Here is a 23,459-nt window from a genome sequence, read left to right as displayed (position 1 = left end):
TCTTACTTCAACTTTATGGAGCTTTGTAATGCCGGTCTAGCCTCGCTTCTTTCGCAGTTCTTGTCAAGAAAGAAAAAGATCTGATCTAATTATAGTAACACTTTTGAAGAAAATCTCGCGAGAATTGAATCCGTGTCTCCCTTATGTTTAAAATCAAGTTTTTTTAAATACTAAATAAATTCAAGCCTTTGCAAAACTCGATTAATTATCACATGGTTGTCTTCTTGGGTTTTAACCTATCGTTTTGAAGAAAAAAACCAAGACATTGAATCTGTCATGGCTGCGCCCATGGCAAGAGTATTTTGGTCATCAAGTTATGCTAAAATTCTAAATGTTGGTAAAAATTTAATAGTTGTTGTTGTTAACCAAGAATTAAATGAACCCATCTAGATATATGAGGTAGCCGAGTTGGGACAACTCATGTCATGGTTTGTCTTTAGCACAGCCACAGACTCAGTTCCAAACTTGTTAAATTTGTATGTCTGAAGTCAGTGAAGTGGATATCTGGTCCGTTCGCCCTAATTACGCATTATCCCTGGGTTCGTTCGACCTACTTTTAAAAAAAAATAATATGAGGCAGGTATTACCTAAGAAAGGCGATGAAATCTATGATTTTTTTTTTTTGGGACTTCAAAAATTATCTGTTGAAAAAGATACGGAAATATTGTAACGTTTACGATTTTGGTTCTGTTGTTAGGGATATCCCAGAGGAACCAGTAATGACGCACCTAACATGTATTTGTCTCTGCATTTAATCAACCATTTAAAAGAAGTAGAAAAACGGAATGGAATAAAAGATTGATTACTTGTTAATATATTTCAATCATTAAACAGTAGATATTTGAAACATTAAAAGCAATAAAAATCATGTTTGCTAACATTACAAACGGAATGTCAAAAAATGATGGGTACCAGTAATGACGCACTGTAAACAAACCAGTAAAAAACACTTGCTCGTACCTAATAATCGAAAAATTGCTTCAATCTGGATTCTTTATAGTTAACACTGTTCAACAAATTCTATTTTATTTACAAATTTTGAAATTTTCATACACTTTAATGATCATAGGGAAAGTAGAACAAAATTTTTAATTATTTTTTTTTTCTTTCAATTTTATTATAAAATTGTACAAAATTTATGAAACTGATATATATATTCTATATATTTGAAAATAAAAAGTAATTGCATTCATAAAACACTAATGACAACAATACATTTATCAATGTTTACCTCATATATTAAATGAAAAAAAATCGATAAACCATAGAAAATCATATAAGCGACGATCATTTGTTCTACTGTGATTCCCGCTTAAATGTAAAACCATATCACATGACAGTCATGTGATTTCAAAAACACAAAATGGGGAAGCATGCGGTTACATATTTTTATTGGCCAAAGAGGATGTAGGACTGGTAATCATCCAGGGAAGGGTAGAATGTTTTTGACCTTAATAAAATGGCGGAAATTGCATTATCTTTAATATTTCAAGCAATAATAACATTTCTGGGCAGAGTTTTATGCATCTTTGTTGTAGTCAGATGACCTTCACCAACATGTTATGGAACGGTAAATCTTGATGACGTCACGGCTTTTGTTTAGAAATATAAAACCGAAAACTAAATCGGTGCGTCATTTCTGGTCCGCGTCAAAACAGGTACCAAGACGATATTTACTTGTGACGTTATTTAAGTTATGGCGTCATGTTCAATGTAATCAAAGAAACGCGATCATCAGGTATATGTTTCAGAAAAAATGATGACTTACCTGGATTTTGACATGCACATATTTTCAAGTCTGCAGAAGATAGCAAAATAAACAAACACACAAGTTTCATTTGATACGGTCCACTCAGTTACACAGTTTAAACCACCTATTGTTTACAGGTGTATATTGTCCATCTATTTCCATTTAAATCAATACTACTCACAACATCAATTATATGAGGGGAGCTTCTCAAACGTGTTCCCAACTTAGTTTATTTTTGCACCTTCTGCCGTAATGACAAAAAATGAATAGCAAAAGCTAACAAAACCTTTAAACAGACTTATTTAGAAGGGAAAGAGTGAAGTCACGATACTGTTGTCAGGTCATTAAAGATTGCATATTTTGGTTTTAATATTGATTCTCTTATAGGGTCTTTGCATTGGAATTAAACACATTTATTCTGAAACCAGTTGTTGGAATGACACGGGTTAATTTAACTTATGTTCTTCTCATATATTTTATGATAGTGTAATATTAAACCCCAAATGACAGGGCTTACCCTTGAAATTGAAGTAGGAGGGTCAATTAAAATTATAGGCGGCTGTATAGCTGTAAGCTTGGTGCCTTACGGCAGGGGGTCTGGGCCCCCAGAAGCTCTGGCATAAATAGAGCTAAATCCTGCATTCTCGCAATCTCCTGGCACCTTATTTCAACTTTCAAATGACTGTTTTTTATGTATGAAATTAAACAAAGAAAAAAAAATCTTGAAGAAATTTCATTTTTTTATGTTATAGTTTTAATTTTTATTACCTTATGCTTAAAATTCATTTACTTTTGAAGGAGTTTTATTTATATAATAATACGGCTTGTCAGAAGTCTTGATCGATTTATTTTGCATAACTATGTGCATTTGTAAACAAATGACCCCCCTTTTCTCTCTAAAAACTGTTACGCGTATTTAAATCATACAATTATTTCTCAAGCATTGACAGAAAATTGATATATCCTCTGATTTTCTCTTTTTTTTTGTAAATTGTTCAATAAGTCAGATACATAAATCATTTGGAAATGTTATTTATTTGAGGTCGAGTCGACAATATTCTACTTTCGGTTTTGACCTTGATTCTCTGAACACCACGTGGGCTTTGAAAAATTAAATTCAAAAGATACTGTTTTCCAGATTCTGAACAATATGATCTACTACACTTTCTTTAATTTGACTGATATTATTCCATAACATAAGATTGTCATCCTATCTGATTGTCTTCACGTTTTAAAAGCAAAAAAAAGCCAACGTGTTAATGATCATCGAAACGTCTCTATTGTTATCGTTCAATGATCACCGGAACGTCTCTCTTTTTATCTTCAAAAAGAAACGATGCATTCTGACTTTAAATAGACAACCAATCAGTGACCTGAATTCATGTGCACTATATTTAGCCCAAGGTAAACACTGACTTTTCATCCCTTGTTTATCGTGACTTTGCGACAATACGTCTCTCGGCTGGCTGTAAACATTTGAAAAAGATCTTTTTTTTCTTTTTGAATTATATTTTTGTCAGTGAAGTAGCCGGCACTTGAAACCACCGCAAACGACGGATTTCCGCCGGCTACTGGCTTCAAAGGAAAGCCCTGAACTGGAGGGATTGTGCTTGATGATCATATAATTAGGACATAATATTTCTTTTAGACGAAGGGTCCACATGAACCTTTTTTTTCATATTTTTCAACAGTAATAGAGGACTTCCTTATAAGTGTACTCAAGTCAATAGTGATATGGCCTTATTTTATGGCTAGATTCCACATTTGAAGCATTCAATGTGGATCTCTTGGCTGACCCTTGTAAGCTTGCAATAAGATTTTTAATGGAATTTATTTTTCTATAAAAAAAAGAAATATGTGGTATAATTGCCAACAAAAGAACTCTTCACAAGAGACCAAATAACACAGAAATTAATAACTATATATAGGTCACTGTATTTTGAATGTGAATAATTTTTAATCCTGTTTTAATTGTAGGGAAGACTTTAAATAATAGAGAAAAAAGTTTTTATCATCTTTCCATCATGTCCATTTTTGTTGAAATTTTCTAATTTTCTCATGTCAGATTAGTCATTGTCTTAATTGTTTTTTATTCAACATGTTCAAGTTTTTGAAGGAAAAAACATCAAAACTACCTGTATAGAGTTTAAATAACTAACATATTGATTATTTGATGTGGATGAATATTATTTTCTATTCCAATGTGATAAATTTAATGATGACTGCATTCATCTATTTCAAGAAATAACTAAAAGTTGTGTGCAAAGATTTCTGCTGCAACATCACACTGGTATGAACTCTCAGGGTAACATCTGATGCAGTGGTCTTGTTAGCCCAAAATAGAAGGGCGCAGCGCCCTGGGTGCCCTTATCAGCGCCTTTCTGCCCTGACGACTTTTCCCCTAAAAAAACTTGTGCCGCTTTGGCAAAGTACTGGAAAAATTGCCTTTTGTCTCATTTATACCTTATCACTGATTTAATGCTTATAACAAATTTGTGCTCCTAAATTATTATCTATCTTTGAAAATTTTTATAAAAACTGGTTTAACAAATTAATGGAGATTGCAAGGCTAATCTCGAATGAATGAGTTGTTGTATTAAAAACAAATATGGAAGAAGGAGGAGTTTAAGATTAATATGGAATGAAGGAGGAGTTTAAGATTAATATGGAATGAAGGAGGAGTTGTTAGACAAGTCTGGAATGGAAGACTTTTAAAAGAAGGAAATCAAAAGTTGATATCTTTTTTCTATTTCAGAAATTTAGACCATTAAACTGTTATGGAGAAGTTTGCACGTCAGCATTAGTGATACAAAACAGATCAAAACACTGGAATCCAAAGTTCAAAAAAGAAAGAAGACAAAAGTTTATGAAGGTGCTTTATCTAATTATAGCCAAAACATAGATATCAGTACAAGGGAGTACAAATATCAGGGCGCTGTAGTCCATGGCATCTGAATTAGCCCTTGGATACAGAAATTTTGTATATCTCTTCACAATGACGTAGATGTTAATGCATTAGAATTTTTAAGTTTCATCAATGCAACAAACTGCTGATGATTTTATGCTAGAGTTTTCTGTCAATCTATTGAACTTTATTTTACTGGATTATGGATGACACAAACATCCTATATTTATCCTAAGCACTTGATTGCTTCATTTACTCTTTCCTCTGTAAGACAACAACAAAAAATAATCTCCCCTCTTTTTCATATTTAAATGCCAAGTTGTTCCACAAGAGGATCTAACAACACTATTCAACAAGAAACAATCTATGTTTTAGTCTCAATTTGCAAAAGGGAAGATGTCAGACTATTTTGTTTTAAAGAAGAGGGAAGTTTTAATGACATTAGCTTAAGCTTCCTGTTGGTTGGTGACCTGAAATGAACCTAGATTCATGTTTAATTGGTACATCTGCATTTGTGTCTTTTTTTTGTTATTTTTTTTTCTAATTTAACGATTTCTTTATTCAGTTTGAACTCCCTAATTATGAAGAGCAAACAAAAGGAAGAAAGGAAAAAACTTCCCTTGATGAAGAAAGAAAAAAGATGAAGAAAGAGGGAAGAAAACATCCTTCTTCTTTTAGTGTGAAACCAATAAGCATATCATCAACATGTGAGTCTAATTCAGCTTTGTTTTAATGGACTTTTCTTTAAAGATATGTTTGTTTTTAGACACAGAATAATCTAGCATGCTTAGAAGCACAATGTGGCAATACAAATGTAAAAACTAATACATATATGTATGTGTTCCGGAAACAATGAGTATTTGGGTCATTATTAACAACTTTGCGTAACCTGGAACAGTGTTGTAACATAAAAACATAGGAACAAATTATGAATATCAGTTGGAAAAGGCTGGAATCATCAGATATTCACAAAAATACAAAAAAGATAAGTTACTGATCTCAGAGTACTCATAGACTGGTAATTCTGAATTGTTTTAGTACTAGTGAAAATTAACTGATTTGACTTTTGATTGGGCAGATGTTATTTAGGAGGAACAGTCAGACTGTATTATAATTTATTAGGATGTTAGAAGAATTTCTGAAATTTTTCATTCAGTATATTATGAGTAAAATGAACAACTTATATAAATAAAATCTTGTTCAGACTGGTTTTATGCTAATATGATGATTTCATTTAATTTTAGCTAATGTCTTAGAGCAGTATGTTCCTCCGGAAGGAGATGGAAAAACATCACTTATTTCAAAAACAGTAAGTTCTTTGATTACTTAATTTTTTCATGTAAGCATATAAGCTAAGTTTTGATTTTTATGGATTTGTTGTAGAAGAAACAGATTATTCTGCTTATTGCTTATGTCAACCAAATTGTAGTCTATTAATAGCTGTTTTAACCTAGTGACATAAAAATCAAGAGGTCTTTTTCATCCACTTTCCCTCAATTTTGTATCTATAATATAAAATTTGTAGACAAAAATGTTCTAGCTGGTTTGTTTCCAAGATGACGATCGTCTGAAGTATTAGATAATGATGAATAGTTGTTGAATGTAATGTACTTTAAAACTTCATATAGTAATTGCTGTAGTGTACGGTAGCTTAGATAATTAAACCCAAAATAAAGTTACTGTACCTGGTTCCTTACAGTCTACATTTGTAAGCAGACGGAAATGGTTTTTATACGACCACAAAAAATTTTGCGGTTGTATATTGGTATCATGTCGGCGTCGTCCGAAGACCAGTGGTTTCCGGAAAATGACTTTAGTATAAGTAAATAGAAATCAATAAAATTTTAACACAATGTTTATAACCACGAAATGAAGGTTGGGATTGATTTTGGGGGTTATGGTTCAATCGGTTTTGGAATTAATGGCCCAAAGGGGCCCAAAACAAACATTTATCTAGTTTCAATAAGGACAATAAATTGTGTAGAAGTATTTTAATTACTCAGAAATTGTACCACAATGTTCATACCATTAAGAAGAAGAGTGGGATTTATTTTAAAGGTTATGGAGCAAACAGTCTAGGAATTAAGGGCCAAAAAGGAGCCAAACACAAGCATTTTTGAAGTTTCGGGACAATAACTTATTTTTTACTGTATGGATCTCTCTGACATTGTACCTCTAGGTTCCATATAATGAAGGGAAGGCTTGGTGTCAGTTTGGGGTTAATATCCCATAACATTTAGGAATAAGGTACCAAAAAAGGGCCAAAAAGAAGCATTTTTCTAATTTACAGACAATAACTTGTGTTTAAGTGTATGGATCTCTCTGAAATTATCCTACAAGGTTACTTACTACAAAGGAAAGGATGTGATTGAGTTTTGGGCTTCTTGCTCCAAGGGGGTTTCAATAAGTGAGGGGCTGAAAAGGGGGCCCAAATAAGCATTTTTGTAGTTTTCAGTCAATAAATTGTGTTAAAGTTCATATATCTCTCTGAAATTTTACAAATTTTCCATACTACAAAGGGATGGTTATAAGGGGTAATGGATCAAATCCTTATGCAATTAGGGGCAAAAAAGGGAGGGAAACAAGGGTTTTTCTGGTTAAAGGACAATTTAGACAATTTAAAAGCAGTGTAAGGGAGGTAGTCCAATTCCAATTAAAACTTGAAGAATACTGTTATATATATGTTTGATTACTTGATTAACTCTCTTACACTAGAAGTTACTGTTAAAATATTTATTTTTTACCATGACTGTAATTTATTTTATATTTTGATAATTTATGATGTATTTGAATGACTTTATTGTTGCCAACTTAATTAGAAATTTGAATTGAGATTAATTTTGGAATAAGGGATGGGGGAGTTGAAAAAAAATGCGGAGGGTTGGGGGTAAAATTTTTCTCATGTCAGATTTCAGAAATTAAAAAGAATTTTTCTTCAAATATTTTGTTGTTGAGGGGATATATATTCAACAGCATAGTATATTGCTCAAAAGCAAAAAAAAATATTTTTAAGTTCATTAGACCACATTCATTCTGTGTCAGAAACCTTTGCTGTGTCAACTATTTAATCACAATCCAAATTCAGAGCTGTATCAAGCTTGAATGTTGTGTCCATACTTACCCCAACTGTTCAGGGTTCCACCTCTGCGGTCGTATAAAGCTGCACCCTGCAGAGCATCTGATTGTATCTGACTGACTTTTGTTTGAGTGTTAGCAGTGGAAAAAGGAGAAATATTTCTTGTATATTTTAGTCTTATATTTTAAAAATATAAAGAACTTTCTTTACTTGAATAGTTACTTTATTAATTTTGACAAATACTCCTTTGTAAATTGAAAAAGCAACCTTCCTGTATAAATTGGGAAGAAACATTGTTTTTGAAAAATGACAATTTCAGCGGCATGTTTCTATACTAGTGAACTGAACTTCCATTACATTTCTCTGCCTACCGCGCTTAGTTCGTATTTACTTTCCATTACATTTCTCCGTCTACCGCTCTTGGTTTCGTATTTACTATTTTACATTTAAACTGGAATTTGCTTTTATTGTGTAGTAATCAACCAGGAACCAGTTTACATACCTCCGGTCCTTCTTATTACCAAAAAGATCGAAGTGTAACAACCAATGTTGTTAAGATACTCATAAATCTATTTTTATAACTTTATTGATTATGTGAAGTAAAACTAAAACATTGTTAAAACATTAAAAATCTATAATTAATCAGGGAAAACTTGATAGTCTTTTCTTTTTACAAACCACTGCCATTTTTATAAGAAAATATAATGTGTCCGTGTTGGTCCACTTTCTATTGGTTATAAGACAGATCGAAGTACAGGACATCCGACTCAATCTTTGTTTACAAAGTTACAACAGTAGAGTCTGTAACAGACTAAACTGGACCCCTGTTGTGTTCACTTATCGCTACACTGACAACAGGAATGGCCTAAATCCCGTGGTCAGAATTCTGACCACGGGATTTAATAATTCGACGAGACTAGTACATCATGGGCTATGTTTAATTATGTATTATACTGATAGCAAATCAAAGAAAAATTAGCACATTTATTACCCTACTGAGTTCTTAAGGGAATAAAAGATGCCGTCTCAGTTTGTCAAGAACATGTAAACACGCTCGTTGGTCATTTATCTGCGCTACTACCATGGGGTAAATTAACAGATACTTGTTTATTTTGCGGCATTGCAGTATTAACATTTGAGGTCAATTTCCTATCAATTTAATTGGCCAATTTTATTAGCGAATCGTTGAATTTGTAAGACTCATCCAATTAATGCCAATGTGACAATAGCTCCAACCCGTTCCTTCGGTGCGAAGCTATAGATAGAACGGCGGACCAGTTTAGTAACAGACCGTATCTGTATGACATGTGCATTGAAATGTGCATAAATTGTCGATATCGATGGTGGTTTTAATACAACGGTTTTATTGGCGGGGTGGGATCGTTCGCCCTGATCGGCGCGATCACTGTCTTACAAAATTCTAGTCAAATCGGCACTTGGTTAAATCGGCACCTGGTCAATTCGACACCCGGTATAGTCAAATCGGCATCTAGTCAAATTGGCACCTGGTTAAATCGGCACTTGATATAGTCAATTGGGCACCCATGTTAGATTTGTTTAATATATATTTTAACAGTATTTTAAGCAAAAACAGTAAAAATAAGGAATGGGTTGTCCAGAAATTTTACAGTATTTACCCAAGAAAAGGTAGATAAGGAAGGGATTGGCCAGAAATATTAACCTAATTTTATCATGTTTATTCAAATTTTTAAAGGTTGAATTATTTATATTTATTATTGGATGCCTAATTGACTTTAAATAGGTGCCGATTTGACTAGATGTCGATTTAACCAGGTGCCGATTTGACTTGTACCATATTATTAAGGCCCTAAAGTGAGTTTGAATATTGTACGGTGTTTTACTTGGCGGAATGTTAATACACTCACAGTAAGAGTTATTCTTTACTTGCTTTTCCACAATAATTGTTTCGTAGTATTCTTTGAATTTCTCGGCAGTTATGGTTCTCTTCGGACATGCTTTTAAGAGGAATTCGTCTGGTTCAATAGCGTGAATCAGCCCCTCAACTTCTTTGTACATAAATACTAACTTTGGCTTGAACGTTTTGTTCGTCCTTGTCTGGAGATCTTGTTGTAGTTCCAGTTTGGCAAGCATTTTGGAGACTTATCCATCCTCTTTTGACTTGTAATCTCTGGTGATAAATATTGCCGCTTGACATGTTTATTTGTGTTACCGGGTAGGGGTCACATACGATGGCTCCATATTAAATTATGAGATCAATTCCTAAAGGTCTAGTTCATTATCCAATCTGACACAAATTTCAATAACTGGAATGCCACCCAAGTTGAATATATGGTGACCCACTATAACAGCATAATTACTTGGGATTGTGTTTAATACCATGATGGTTCAATGGCATAAACTTAAATGGAGACAAAATTTAACATGAAAGATTGTGGATTAGTGTAAAATAAAAAAAAAACTAGCTTACTATAATATATGGTTAAAGAATGAATATCAAATTATATGGGTCATGGGCAGAGTTGTTATAAAATATCAATATGGCAGAGAAGTGGTTTCAAGTTTCATATAAAGGGACCTGACTGACATGAAATAAAACCAGATGCTCCGCAGGGCGTAGCTTTATACGACCGCAGAGGTTGAACCCTGAACGGTTGGGGCAAGTATGGACACAACATTCAAGCTGGATTCAGCTCTAAATTTGGATTGTGATTAAATAGTTGACACAGCATAGGTTTCTGACACAGAATGAATGTGTTCTAATGAACTTAAAATTTTTGTTTTCTCTTAGAGCAATTCACTATGCTGTTGAATATTAATCCTCTCAAAAAAATGTTTGAAGAAATTTTCTTTTTTATTTATGAAATTTCAAATGAGAAAAATTGAACCCAATTTTTTTAATCACATCCCCCTTTCCCTTATTCCAAAACTAATCTCAATTAAAATTTCTAATGGAGTTTGCAACAATAACTACTCATTTAAATACATCATAGAATATTAAGATGTAAAAAAACTGCTGTTATCACTGAATGGTAAAGATTATTTTAATTTATCAGTTGGTAGTAAAAAGTGAATATACATTGTATATTGTATATAACAAAGATTTAAGTTGATTCTGGACAAAGAAAGATAACTCCAATTAAAAAAAAATCTTGCTATTGCACAATATTTTGCAATTAGATATTTCTTGCTTACTATTCTGGACAAAGAAAGATAACTCTAATTAAAAAAAATTTGCTATTTCACAATATTGTGCAATTAGATATTTCTTGCCATTGCGCAATACTGTGCAATTGAAAAGACTTGCTATTGCACAATACTTAATATAATAATTTTAGATCCTGATTTGGACCAACTTGAAAACTGGGCCAATAATCAAGAATCTAAGTACATTTTTAGATTCAGCATATCAAAGAACCTAACTGATTCATTTTTTGTCAAAATCAAACTAAGTTTAATTTTGGACCCTTTGGACCTTAATGTAGACCAATTTGAAAACAGGACCAAAAGTTAAGAATCTACATACACAGTCATGACAGTTAGATTCAGCATATCAAAGAACCCCAATTATTCAATTTTGATGAAATCAAACAAAGTTTAATTTTGGACCCTTTGGACCCCTTATTCTGTTGGGACCAAAACTCCCAAAATCAATACCAACCTTCCTTTTATGGTCATAAACCTTGTGTTTAAATTTCATAGATTTCTATTTACTTATACTAACGTTATGGTGCGAAAACCAAGAAAAATGCTTATTTGGGTCCCTTTTTGGCCCCTAATTCCTAAACTGTTGGGACCTAAACTCCCAAAATCAATACCAACCTTCCTTTTGTAGTCATTAACATTGTGTTTAAATTTCATTGATTTCAATTTACTTAAACTAAAGTTATTGTGCGAAAACCAAGAATAATGCTTATTTGGGCCCTTTTTTGGCCCCTTATTCCTAAACTGTTGAAACCAAAACTCCCAAAATCAATCCCAACCGTTCTTTTGTGGTCATAAACCTTGTGTCAAAATTTCATAGATTTCTATTTACTTAAACTAAAGTTATAGTGCGAAAACCAAGAAAATGCTTATATGAGCCCTTTTTGGCCCCTAATTCCTAAAATGTTGGGACCAAAACTCCCAAAATCAATACCAACCTTCCTTTTTTGGTCATAAACCTTGTGTTAAAATTTCATAGATTTCCATTCACTTTTACTAAAGTTAGAGTGCAAAAACTAAAAGTATTCGGACGACGACGACGCAGACGACGACGCCAACGTGATAGCAATATACGACGAAAAATTTTTCAAATTTTGCGGTCGTATAAAAATCAAAGGAGTATCCCTATTTGTCTAATCTTCAATTTGAAATAAAACAAGTATAACAATATTGTGTAAATCTAAAGAAATAGAATTTGCTTCAAGTAACAGAAATAACTACATTTGTGTATGTCACTAGGAACTTATTTAATGAGTATGTAGGTAATTAGTCCTATAACATATGACCTCAGGAGTATTATTTACTATTTCTATTTACTGTTCTGATAATTTTTTTTTTTACTATCAATGTGTCACACTTCGCATTCAAAAATTTAAAAAAAATGAAAATATCAGTATAAAAAACGTTAAAAATTGAATAAGAATGCGAAGTCATATGTTTATAGGACTAGTGGGGTATAAGAGCTTATTACAACAGGCTCTTCATAATCATTTGGTTTGAAAGGATACTAGTAGTCTGTATTCTTGAATTAGAAAAATGTAATTGCAAGAAAAAAAAATACACATTAATTAGAATACTTTAGATCATTCAGGTAGTCTTTATTTAGTACGTACAAAAGAGCAGCAAGTAGTCATTGGATATTGTAGATCATATAAATAGTCTTGACCTATTTATTAGTACAAAAGAACAGCTAGTAATCATTGGATATTGTATATCATTCCAGTATTCTTGACCTATTTATCTGTACAAAAAAAACCCAGACAGTAGTCATTGGATACTGTAGATCATTCAGGTAGTCTTGACCTATTCATTTGTACAAAAAAAACATGCCAGTAGTCATTGGATACTGTAGATCATTTAGGTAGTCTTGACTCTTGACCTATTCATTTGTATAAAAAAAAACCAGTCAGTTGTCATCTTCACTTCACACACTCATATACGAATATCAATTATATGCTTACGAGACCTGTTGCAATGTTCAACTTATTACGGTATGTGAAAATCAAGACTTGCATAAAAAATATCCCAATATTAGAGGCAGTGGCGTCATTTTTCGTCAGAGCTTTCAACTCTTTGATTTTATCTGTTTGCATTATTTGACATACACATTTGTTCATCTATACTATTAAACGAGAAGACCTCATTTTGGGTGTCGCTTCTCTTCTTTCCACGATTAATTAATCACCATGTCTCTGTGTTCTATAGGTAACATGCATAGTCGCATTTGTCATCCATTCTTATGATTATTCAGGTTGAGTTATTTTTGGAGAAAAACGACAAAAAAGGAGTCCGGATATTGATTCCGTCATCAGACTGACTTTAAGTCATAGATAAGACTTCCGGTTTAAAACAACCAATCGTATGATAGATAACAAAAATCGAAAAATAAATAAGCCAATCAGAGAGTTCTCCATATCATGGTGTTTATATTGCAAGAACCACAACTATTATACCTCCTTAGAGAGGACAATTATTTTATGCGTTTTATCTACATGTAAACTACGATATGCTACTTTAATATATAGATCCTCTCTGTATTCTGTCTACTGTTTTCTTTGAAATTTTTTCTATATAAGGGGTCATACCAGTTGCATATATATTAAAATAAGTAAAACATGTGGAAACAATGTGTCCATAGTACACAGATGCCACCTCGGCACTATATTTACTAAGTTTCGAGTTGACTGGACTTCAACTTCATCAAAAAGTACCTCGACTAAAAACTGTAACCTGAAGCGGGACAGACAGACGGACGTCACGAACGAACGAACTAACGCACGGATGTACAGACTAGAAAACATATTGCACATAAATGGGGCATAAAAATTTATTGTTGAAAGTGAAAGTAGTGATTTTGCAACAATGAAAGTAGGGTAGAGACTTGAGGGAGGCAGGGACTTCGTCATCGGGTGTTTATAAGCTCGAGATCTGGGGATTGCTCAATACGGGATCCGGGAATATATTTTTCGATTTCGGTATTTCGGGATATGAATTTCTTTAAATTCTGCATCTTGGGATATCATGTTTTTAAGACTGGGATTTCGGTATCAGGACCCCTCCGACCACCCCTCAAATTAGCCTTAGTCGGTCTTAGTCATTTATACAAGATTCATATCCTACCATTGGCATGTTAATAAGGCTCTCAGAAGAAAAAGCACTGATGAATCCGATCGTCCTAGAAACATATTTTAATAGACTAATAACGGTCGATACATAATTAGTTACATTTATTTCATGTTTGAAGCGGTGCAAATTTAGATTTAATTTGACTTTTACCAAAAGATGCATTGTAGCAAAGGAGAATAATAATTGTGGTCTGAGGCCAGAAACACGAAAATCATTGACTTTATCAGAAAGTAAACAAATATCGAACTTTGGAAAAAGGGAGAGGGCTTTTGATACCTTTTCTGAAATTCTCCATGATACATAATTATCTTTTACAAACATCATCCTACAACAGTTCACAAGCTGTATATGCCCGCGATTTCGCGGGTGTGTTCTAGTTGTTTTTTATATTTACAGGGAGCCAAAGATAAACTTTCAGAATTTGGAAAAACTGGTAAATCTTACAATGCTATCAGAAAAATTAAACAGTTTGAAGAGCATTTCTCCAGTAAAACATTTCCATCAGAGGCAATTGAGATTTTTAAAGAAGCACAGAAACTAATTGAAGAGTAAGATTTAGTATACCGGTATATGTTATAGAAACACATGATCACCTGTCATTAGAGAATGAACAACTTGAAAGGGAAAATGATTTTTATTAAATTATGATTTACTTTTTTTTTTAAAGATTTTATAAAGAACTTCGGTAGAAATATTTCAACACAACAGTCTGCTTCGGTGTCAAATAACCAACTAACTTGTGAATGAAAATACACAGACAAAAACAATTAAAATCAAAATATGGGATCAATTGAAACTATGGATATTTAAAAAATCATAAAATTAAATTTGATGTTGAACAGACCCAAAGATATGAATTGAAATGGGCTGTGTTTTGAACTGTGAAAAATTCAAAATGATTAAAATGAGGACTAATTTTTATGGAAAACTGTTTTCATTCATAAAAATTCAGGTTTTGGGGGTATTTTTGTAAATGTGAAATGTGAGAACAACATACACTAATATACATGTATCGTTTGAGATTGAGTTGTAGCTTTTCCAAAAAATGTTTAGTAATGTAGATTTATTTGGTTTGACTTTACGAATATTTTTCTTTAAAGTACCAAAGCAATTTAAAAAAGATAAGGCATGTGATTAGTGCATAAAACTTTGAAATTGATTTAACCAATATGTTTCAGTGTGGAGAAAAATGAAGACAGACTTCATGAATTAGTAACAGAATATGCCTACCCTGTATGTATATGTATATAATAATGTTCTAATAAAAAATTAATTGATTATAACACAAAACTTCTTAAAAAAGCAGTTTGTTTGTTTGACAATAGTTATAGGAGAGTTTACAACAAGGATAATGATATATCATTAATTGATAAAAGCTTTTACTTAATATATCACATACAAGGTATTTGCTAGCATCATGGAAGTAAATTCCCCAGGCAGACAAGAAATAAAAATTGGTAACAAGTTAAAAGATATCCTTAAAACTTCATTTTATAAGTATATACTTATTAAATAAGTTTAATAGATATACTGATATAATAATATTGTAGTTGTTTTGAAATCATTGTTTCTTGTACTTTTTGGTCGTATATTGGTATGATGTTGGCGTCGTCGTCGTCGTCCGAATACTTTTAGTTTTCGCACTCTAACTTTAGTAAAAGTAAATAGAAATCTATGAAATTTTAACACAAGGTTTATGACCACAAAAGGAAGGTTGGTATTGATTTTGGGAGTTTTGGTCCCAACATTTTAGGAATTAGGGGCCAAAAAGGGCCCAAATAAGCATTTTCTTGGTTTTTGCACTATAACTTTAGTTTAAGTAAATAGAAATCTATGAAATTTTAACACAAGGTTTATGACCACAAAAAGAAGGTTGGGATTGATTTTGGGATGTTTGGTTCCAACAGTTTAGGAATTAGGGGCCAAAAAGGGCCCAAATAAGCATTTTCTTGGTTTTTGCACTATAACTTTAGTTTAAGTAAATAGAAATCTATGAAATTTTAACACAAGGTTTATGACCACAAAAAGAAGGTTGGGATTGATTTTGGGATGTTTGGTTCCAACAGTTTAGGAATTAAGGGCCAAAAAAGGGCCCAAATAAGCATTATTCTTGGTTTTCGCACAATAACTTTAGTATAAGTAAATAGAAATCAATGAAATGTATAACACAAGGTTTATGACCACAAAAGGAAGGTTGGGATTGATTTTGGGAGTTTAGGTCCCAACAGTTTAGGAATTAGGGGCCAAAAAGGGGCCCAAATAAGCATTATTCTTGGTTTTCGCACCATAACTTTAGTATAAGTAAATAGAAATCTATGAAATTTAAACACAAGGTTTATGACCATAAAAGGAAGGTTGGGTTTGATTTTGGGAGTTTTGGTCCCTACAGTTTAGGAATAAGGGGCCTAAAGGGTCCAAAATTGAACTTTGTTTGATTTCATCAAAAATTGAATAATTGGGGTTCTTTGATATGCCGAATCTAACTGTGTATGTAGATTCTTAAGTTTTGGTCCCGTTTTCAAATTGGTCTACATTAAGGTCCAAAGTGTCCAAAATTAAACTTAGTTTGATTTTAACAAAAATTGAATCCTTGGGGTTCTTTGATATGCTGAATATTAAAATGTACTTAGATTTTTAACCGGATTTTTGTGACAAAAATGTCGGTTATTGATTTGGGGATGTACGGCGGGCGGCCGGTCGGGCGGCCAGCAATCAAATGTTGTCCGTGCATTTACTCATGAACCATTCAACCAAAGCTTTTAAAATTTTAATATGTTGTTACTGACAATAAAATGAAGGTCAAGTTCAATAATGACGATTTTCACTTTTACCGTTCAGGAGTTATGGTTCTTGAAAGATTGAAAAATGGCGTTTCCAGTCGTGTCGGTGCTTTTACTCATGAACTGTTCAACCAAAGCTTTTCAAATTTTAATATGTTGTTACTGATGACAAAATGGAGGTCAAGTTCAATAATGTCGATTTTGACTTTTACTGTTCAGGAGTTATGGTCCTTGAAAGATCGAAAAATAGTGTTTCCATTCATGCTGTTGCATTTACTCTGACATGAACTATTTAACCCAAGCTTTTCAAATTTTAATATGTTGATACTTATGACAAAATGGAGGTCAAATTGATATTGATGATTTTCACTTTCACTGATCATCACTTATGGTTCTTGTGATATTGCTGGGACACAAATAAATGTTAATAAATCCGGTTTGCTGTCGTTGTGACAGCCTCTTGTTGATTATTGGTTCAGTTTTCAAGTTGGTCCAAATCGGGGTCCAAAATTAAACTTTGTTTGATTTCAAAAATTGAATAATTGGGGTTCTTTGATATGCCAAATCTAACTGTGTATGTAGATTCTTAATTTTTTGTCCCGTTTTCAAATTGGTCTACATTAAAGTCCAAAGGGTCCAAAATTAAACTTAGTTTGATTTTAACAAAAAATGAATTCTTGGGCTTTTTTGATATGCTGAATCTAAACATGTACTTAGATTTTTGATTATGGACCCAGTTTTCAAGTTGGTTCATAATCTGTATTGTGCAATAGCAAATATTTTCAATTGCACAGTATTGCGCAATAGCAAGAAATATCTAATTGCACAATATTGTGCAATAGCAAGAAATTTTCAATTCGAGTTATCTTTCTTTGTTCAGAATAGTAGTTGAATCAACTTAAATCATTGTTTTATACAATATACAATGTATATTCACTTTTACTACCAACCAATCTTTACCATTCAGTGATAACAAGCACTTTATTTTACATTTTAATATTTTATGATGTATTTAAGAGTAGTTATTGTTGCAAACTCCATTAGAAATTTGAATTGATATCAGTTTTGGAAAAAGGGAAAGGAGGATGTGAAAAAAAATGGGGGTGGGGGTTAAATTTTTCTCATTTCAGATTTCATAAATAAAAAGAAAATTTCTTCAAACATTTTTTTGAGAGGATTAATATTCAACAGCATAGTGAATTGCTCAAAGGCAAAAAAAAAATGTTTAAGTTCATTAGACCACATTCATTCTGTGTCGGAAACCTATACTGTGTCAACTATTTAATTTTAGATTTAAATAAGTTTGAAGAAGAAATCTTTAATTGATTTGTAAAATCTTGACATTTGTTTTGTGTAAAAAACCCATATAATGTCAAAAATTTGATCACAATCCAAATTCAGAGCTGTATCACGCTTGAATGTTTTGTCCATACTTGCCCCAACTGTTCAGGGTTCGACCTCTGCGGTCGTATAAAGCTGCGCCCTGCAGAGCACCTGGTTGTGATTAACATTGATACTCTTAGTTATAACTAGAAATAATACTAAATGTTTAGTTCTGAAATTTTAAGCGTTAATTGCTACACTGTCTTAAGTTCAAATAAAGCGGCAGTCATTTCATGTCAAAACTAAAACTTTTCCTAAATTGTGCTGAAAAATTCAACATACCTTTAATAAATGCATATGTGAGTACACTGGTTCCCAGAAGTTTGGTAGTCAAAAACAGGTGCTTCCAATCTGAACAACAAAATAAACTTTTAACAAGGTCCTGTCCTTAAGCTTTAATTTGATACCAAATTTACTCAAATATTTCACTTATTGATAAAATTTCAGCTATGCATAGAAACTATTTTGTTTAAAATATGTACTTTTTTTTATTTTCTTTCTAACTGGGCCCAAATTAGTGGTTCTATACCTAAACAAAAGAAACCCATTCCAATTAGATTGTTATGCTTCAGAAGAAAGAATGATTATTTTTACTGAATTGTAGCAAATGACTGTGGGATTGGACACTAAAACCTTGCGATGGAATTTTGTGGACTCAATTGAGCCTCCTAGAACTGTCCATTGTAGAACAACAGATTTGTTGACCAAAGACAATTTATATGCACAAGTAACAGTTAGATTTCACACAAGACAGGTAAGATGTGCTAGCTTAAGAAAGAATTTTTATGCCACATTCACTTAGGGAACGACCATTTAACTTCAAGGGAGGAGGGGGTTATGACTCACAGAATTAACCTCTTTCTTTATAATGAAAGGTTTTAGCAACCTATTAGTGTTGAATAATGAAAGAGTGCAATACTCCTGCTTTGTTTTATATGTAACTGGTCATTAATTTTTATGCCCCACCTACGATAGTAGAGGGGCATTATGTTTTCTGGTCTGTGCCTCCGTTCGTCCGTCTGTCCGTCCGGTTAAAGTTTTTGGTCGAGGTAGTTTTTGTTGAAGCTGAAGTCCAATCAACTTGAAACTTAATACACATGTTCCCCATGATATGATCTTTCTAATTTTAATGCCAAATTATAGTTTTGACCCCAATTTCATGGTCCACTGAACATAGAAAATGATAGTGCAAGTTCAGGTAAAAAATTTTGGTCAAGGTAGTTTTTGATGAAGGTAAAGTTACATCAACTTGAAACTTAGTACACATGTTCCCTATGATATGATCTTTCTAATTTTAACTCCAAATTAAAGTTTGACCCCAATTTTACGGTCCACTGAACATTGAAAATGATAGTGGGAGTTGGGCATCCTTGTACTATGGACACATTCTTGTTAAAACAGATATATCTTTTATAGTGCTACTAGAAAAGAAAGAAAAATATTTTCCTATTTTTCAAAAATGATTGCAAAAGCTATATATCTCTGCAATGATAATTTGATGTTGACCTGAGAAAAATTAAAGTTGACTGTATCATCAGATCATTTTGTTTCTAAAATATATTATAATTAATAGATTTATTTTTAATTGCATATGAACATTGATTGTGTATTTGTGATTAAATTAAAATGAAAGAAATTAACATCCATTCCCTATTTCAGACATTAGCTATCTATGATAGGTTCGGAAGACTAACCTATGGCAGTGAAGATTTAATTAAAGACGTGTTAGAATTTGTTGTGTTTGAAAAACATATTTCTGATGAATATGCTAGCTGGAGAATTCACAGTAAAATTATTCCAAAATGGATACCAGTTAGAGATCCTTTACATAAGACTTACATAAAACCCCATATGGAACCAATCCCTGATGAGGAGGAAGATAAACCAGAAAAAGAGGCTGCCAAAGCATAGATCTTAAGAAATAACTTATTTGGTCAATATGTGCATACAAAAATCCCTAAAAGTTATAATAAAATAACAGACATAGTTTGAGTCAAAGAATAAACGAAGATGTAAATCAGTTTACGTCTGCACATCTGGTGATTTAACCAGCCAACAGTTTTTTTTTGTATTTTTGGTTCTAATTTGTTACATCCTTGTAGGAGTTTATTTATGTACATAAATACAGTTTTTTTACTTGTACTTTGTTTGCTTTGTACACGTTTTATTTATATATGAGTTGATAAAATAGAAATTGTAATGGAACAGAAACTTCATAGTTGAAAGTGTATTTTGCCATTTTAAATTTCCTCTACCTAGATAAATGAGGGCCCTCATGGGGTTTTTGATTATGTGATTACTTGGCCGTTTTTTTAATGATTATTTGATTATTAAGCCAAATATTTCATGATTATTTGATTACCTAGGACTGTATTTTTAGTTTATGATTATTTGATTACTAAAGATAAGCAAATATTTAATGATTATGTGATTATATTGGCAAAAAAATGGTGATTATGTGATTACTAGGACCCCCCCATGAGGGGCCTCATAAATGCTAGCTGACCATTTATTGGTTCCATTCTAAGATTATGGTGAGGATTAATCAAGCATTCTTAGAGACCATAATTGTTTGTATCTGTGTGTCCATGATTTCTGCTTCTCATGTTCAAGGACAAAAATATTTTTTGAGATAAAAAAAAAATAATTAAAATAGTGTTTATCAGATTTTACCCAAATAAATTCAAACATTATGGCTGTCATTTTGCTTTGAAATAAATTCACCTCCAGGATATTTTTAAAGATTATATTAGTTACAAGCCTTAGCCTTTCAAAAAGGGCTAGTCGACTCTTAGCTGAGGAAAATGGAAAGTGCTCTCACTTTGTAGATTAATTCATTTACTATAATAGCCAGGTGCATCAATCATCAAATTTTACCACACAGGTGATGTCACATGTTATGAAGTAGTATATATCATTTAATGTTGTTGTTTACGAAACTCCAGAAGATTCGACTATTTATAGATAAAAGTTACCTGTGTACCAATATCATGAATATGCATGATTATTGACCAGGCAAAATCTAATTGCTAAAATAGAGAGGACAAATCCGATACTCTACGGGATTGAAGGACATTTACTAGGTTTGGATTGTCCTAACCAATCAATAAACTTTGATTATTCACGTCCCGTAATATCTTCCAATCAGGTAGCAAGAAAAATTCACGCACTAACTGTCCATCGTTCAATTCTTAATATCGACTCCTAGGAGTCAATAACAAGGACAGTTGTGAGAAATAGTCATACTTTGTAAAGAAGAATAACCTATGTTTATCTGATAGACTTTTTGGTCGGGTTGTCTGTTTGACATATTCCCCATTTCCATTCTCAATTATAATTTATCTCCTTACCCTCACTCACCCTCTCAAATCCCTTTGAGGATGTTTACTACTCTGTTTCAAGCAGAAAAAAATGAAGGGTCTGTGTGCTTTTTTTTTTAGATACAAGCCATTGAATGTTTTGCGGGAAACAGGAAAACGTTCTCTCTAGACTTATCATACATTAAACATTGACATCCTTTTTGTCTAACAAAATAAGAAAATTAAAAAAGATTTTATTGCATATTCAAATATGGCCTTTTAAACTACATGTAATAAATTTTTTAAAGTAAGGGCTAGCTGGGAAAAGTGTTAAGTTGCACAACATGGATAAAACAAAATGATTCTAAATATCGAGCAAAAATTCAGAAAGGAGAAGAGCAAACAGCCTTTATAGATTTTGCATCCACTTTATTATTTTAAGGGCTGAAGGAAGGTTCATTGATATTGAAGTGATGGGTAATTTGTTACTATACCCTGGCTTGTATTTCCTATCATGATTTCCTTGATAGAGGATTACTGCTCACAAGGAAGCTATTAAACCAATATTTTCATATTGGTGAAGTTGAAATCATCCCTTCTTAAATTTTACAGACGCCATCACGAGTTGGTTGACCGTTATGGAATTCACAGATGATATCGGATATGTTCCATATGTTGTAGCTACAATAATCTTACCTTTTCATGAGTGTGACCTACTGAATTAGAATGTTTATCCTATTTGTAATAACATGAGCAACACGATGGGTGCCACATGTGGAGAGGATCTGCTTACCCTTCTGGAGCACCTGAGATCACCCCCAGTTTTTGGTGGGGTTTGTGTTGCTTAGTCATTAGTTTTCTATGCTATGTCTTCTGTACTATTGTTTTTCTGTTTGTCTTTTTATTTTTAGCCATGGCATTGTCAGTTTATTTTCAATCTATGAGTTTGATTGTCCCTCTGGTATATTTCATTCCTCTTTATTAAAATGTTGGGCCTGATGATCAGAACATATAGGAGATAAGAAACAGTTATTGCATTTAGTTTCTCTTAACCTTTTAGACTGAGAACAATGGCTAATACCCATCTTATATACTTTGTGACACACAGATATGTCCTTGACTAATATATTGAAGTGATCATATTCAGTGTAGTGATGAAGAATATTAGATAAGATAGATTAAAGACTGGAGATTACCATTTGATATTATGGGTGTCCAGTACTTTTTCTTAAGATTTACTTTTTAAACTAAATTGATGCTAAACATGCTTATTTGTTTTTTGAAGATTGCACTTGTGCAAACAAATGTATCATACATTATGTATTGCAGAATATTTAATCATTTGTAAAATATGTATGCCCTCCCCCCTTTTCCCCCACCATGAGAATCAAATGAACATTCCATTATCTTAAGACCAAAATTCTTCATCTGGAAAATTATGAAATTAATCAACTGAAAACACCAAAACTACAATAAATTCTATTCCAACTTGAAATTCTCCCACTTTTGCTACCAAACTCAAAGAGCAATTTAGCACCACCCCTGGCTATTAAATACGAAAAATCAACACCATCAGAACAACTGGTGTCAACAACAAATTCAAGATGAATCAAGTGATTATATGATCAGAATGTTGGAACTCAAATTGTACAAAATATAGGACTCACGACTTGCAATGCAATCTAGAATTTCTTATCCAGTGAAAGTTTCGACACTTATCCTCATCACTCAATAACTATCTTTTTTCTCAAGCATAGTGTCATTTTTCAGTCCATCCACTACACATACATCCCATCTACAGCAAAACCTTGCATGATTATATATAGTTGTCTGTGATTAACCATGCAACGTCTAACTCAACAAACCAACAACTGTGATCTACATTGAACCTACAGTTATCCAAACACAATTTGCCAATGCAAATGGTTGATGCAAATCCCATATATCTAATCCACCA

General features: G+C 32.5%; 2 protein-coding genes across 3 annotated transcripts in view; one reads left to right on the top strand and one right to left on the bottom strand.

Moving 5' to 3' along the window:
- Positions 1–221, bottom strand: part of LOC139510234 (eIF5-mimic protein 2-like) — a 39,599-nt gene extending 39,378 nt beyond the window's left edge. The window contains exon 1 of the mRNA XM_071296715.1: positions 7–221. The gene's annotated coding sequence lies outside the window, so the exon portion shown is untranslated. The remainder of the gene's footprint in view (positions 1–6) is intronic.
- Positions 201–20,414, top strand: LOC139510235 (large ribosomal subunit protein mL45-like). 2 transcript variants are annotated; one of them, XM_071296717.1, is made up of 8 exons: positions 201–333; positions 4,506–4,622; positions 5,221–5,362; positions 5,900–5,964; positions 14,437–14,588; positions 15,219–15,273; positions 18,808–18,957; positions 19,863–20,414. In XM_071296717.1, exons 1-8 carry the CDS (start codon positions 277–279, stop codon positions 20,112–20,114), a joined length of 990 nt encoding a protein of 329 aa, XP_071152818.1. In that variant the 5' UTR covers positions 201–276; the 3' UTR covers positions 20,115–20,414. The 2 variants fall into 2 exon arrangements, with proteins under 2 accessions (XP_071152818.1, XP_071152819.1); XM_071296718.1 differs by having other exon boundaries at positions 247–337.
- The last annotated feature ends 3,045 nt before the right edge of the window (positions 20,415–23,459 follow it).

Source organism: Mytilus edulis, chromosome 2 (genome assembly GCF_963676685.1).
Source record: "Mytilus edulis chromosome 2, xbMytEdul2.2, whole genome shotgun sequence".
In the NCBI taxonomy this organism is placed as follows: domain Eukaryota; kingdom Metazoa; phylum Mollusca; class Bivalvia; order Mytilida; family Mytilidae; genus Mytilus; species Mytilus edulis.
This window is presented reverse-complemented; position numbering and strand designations above follow the sequence as displayed.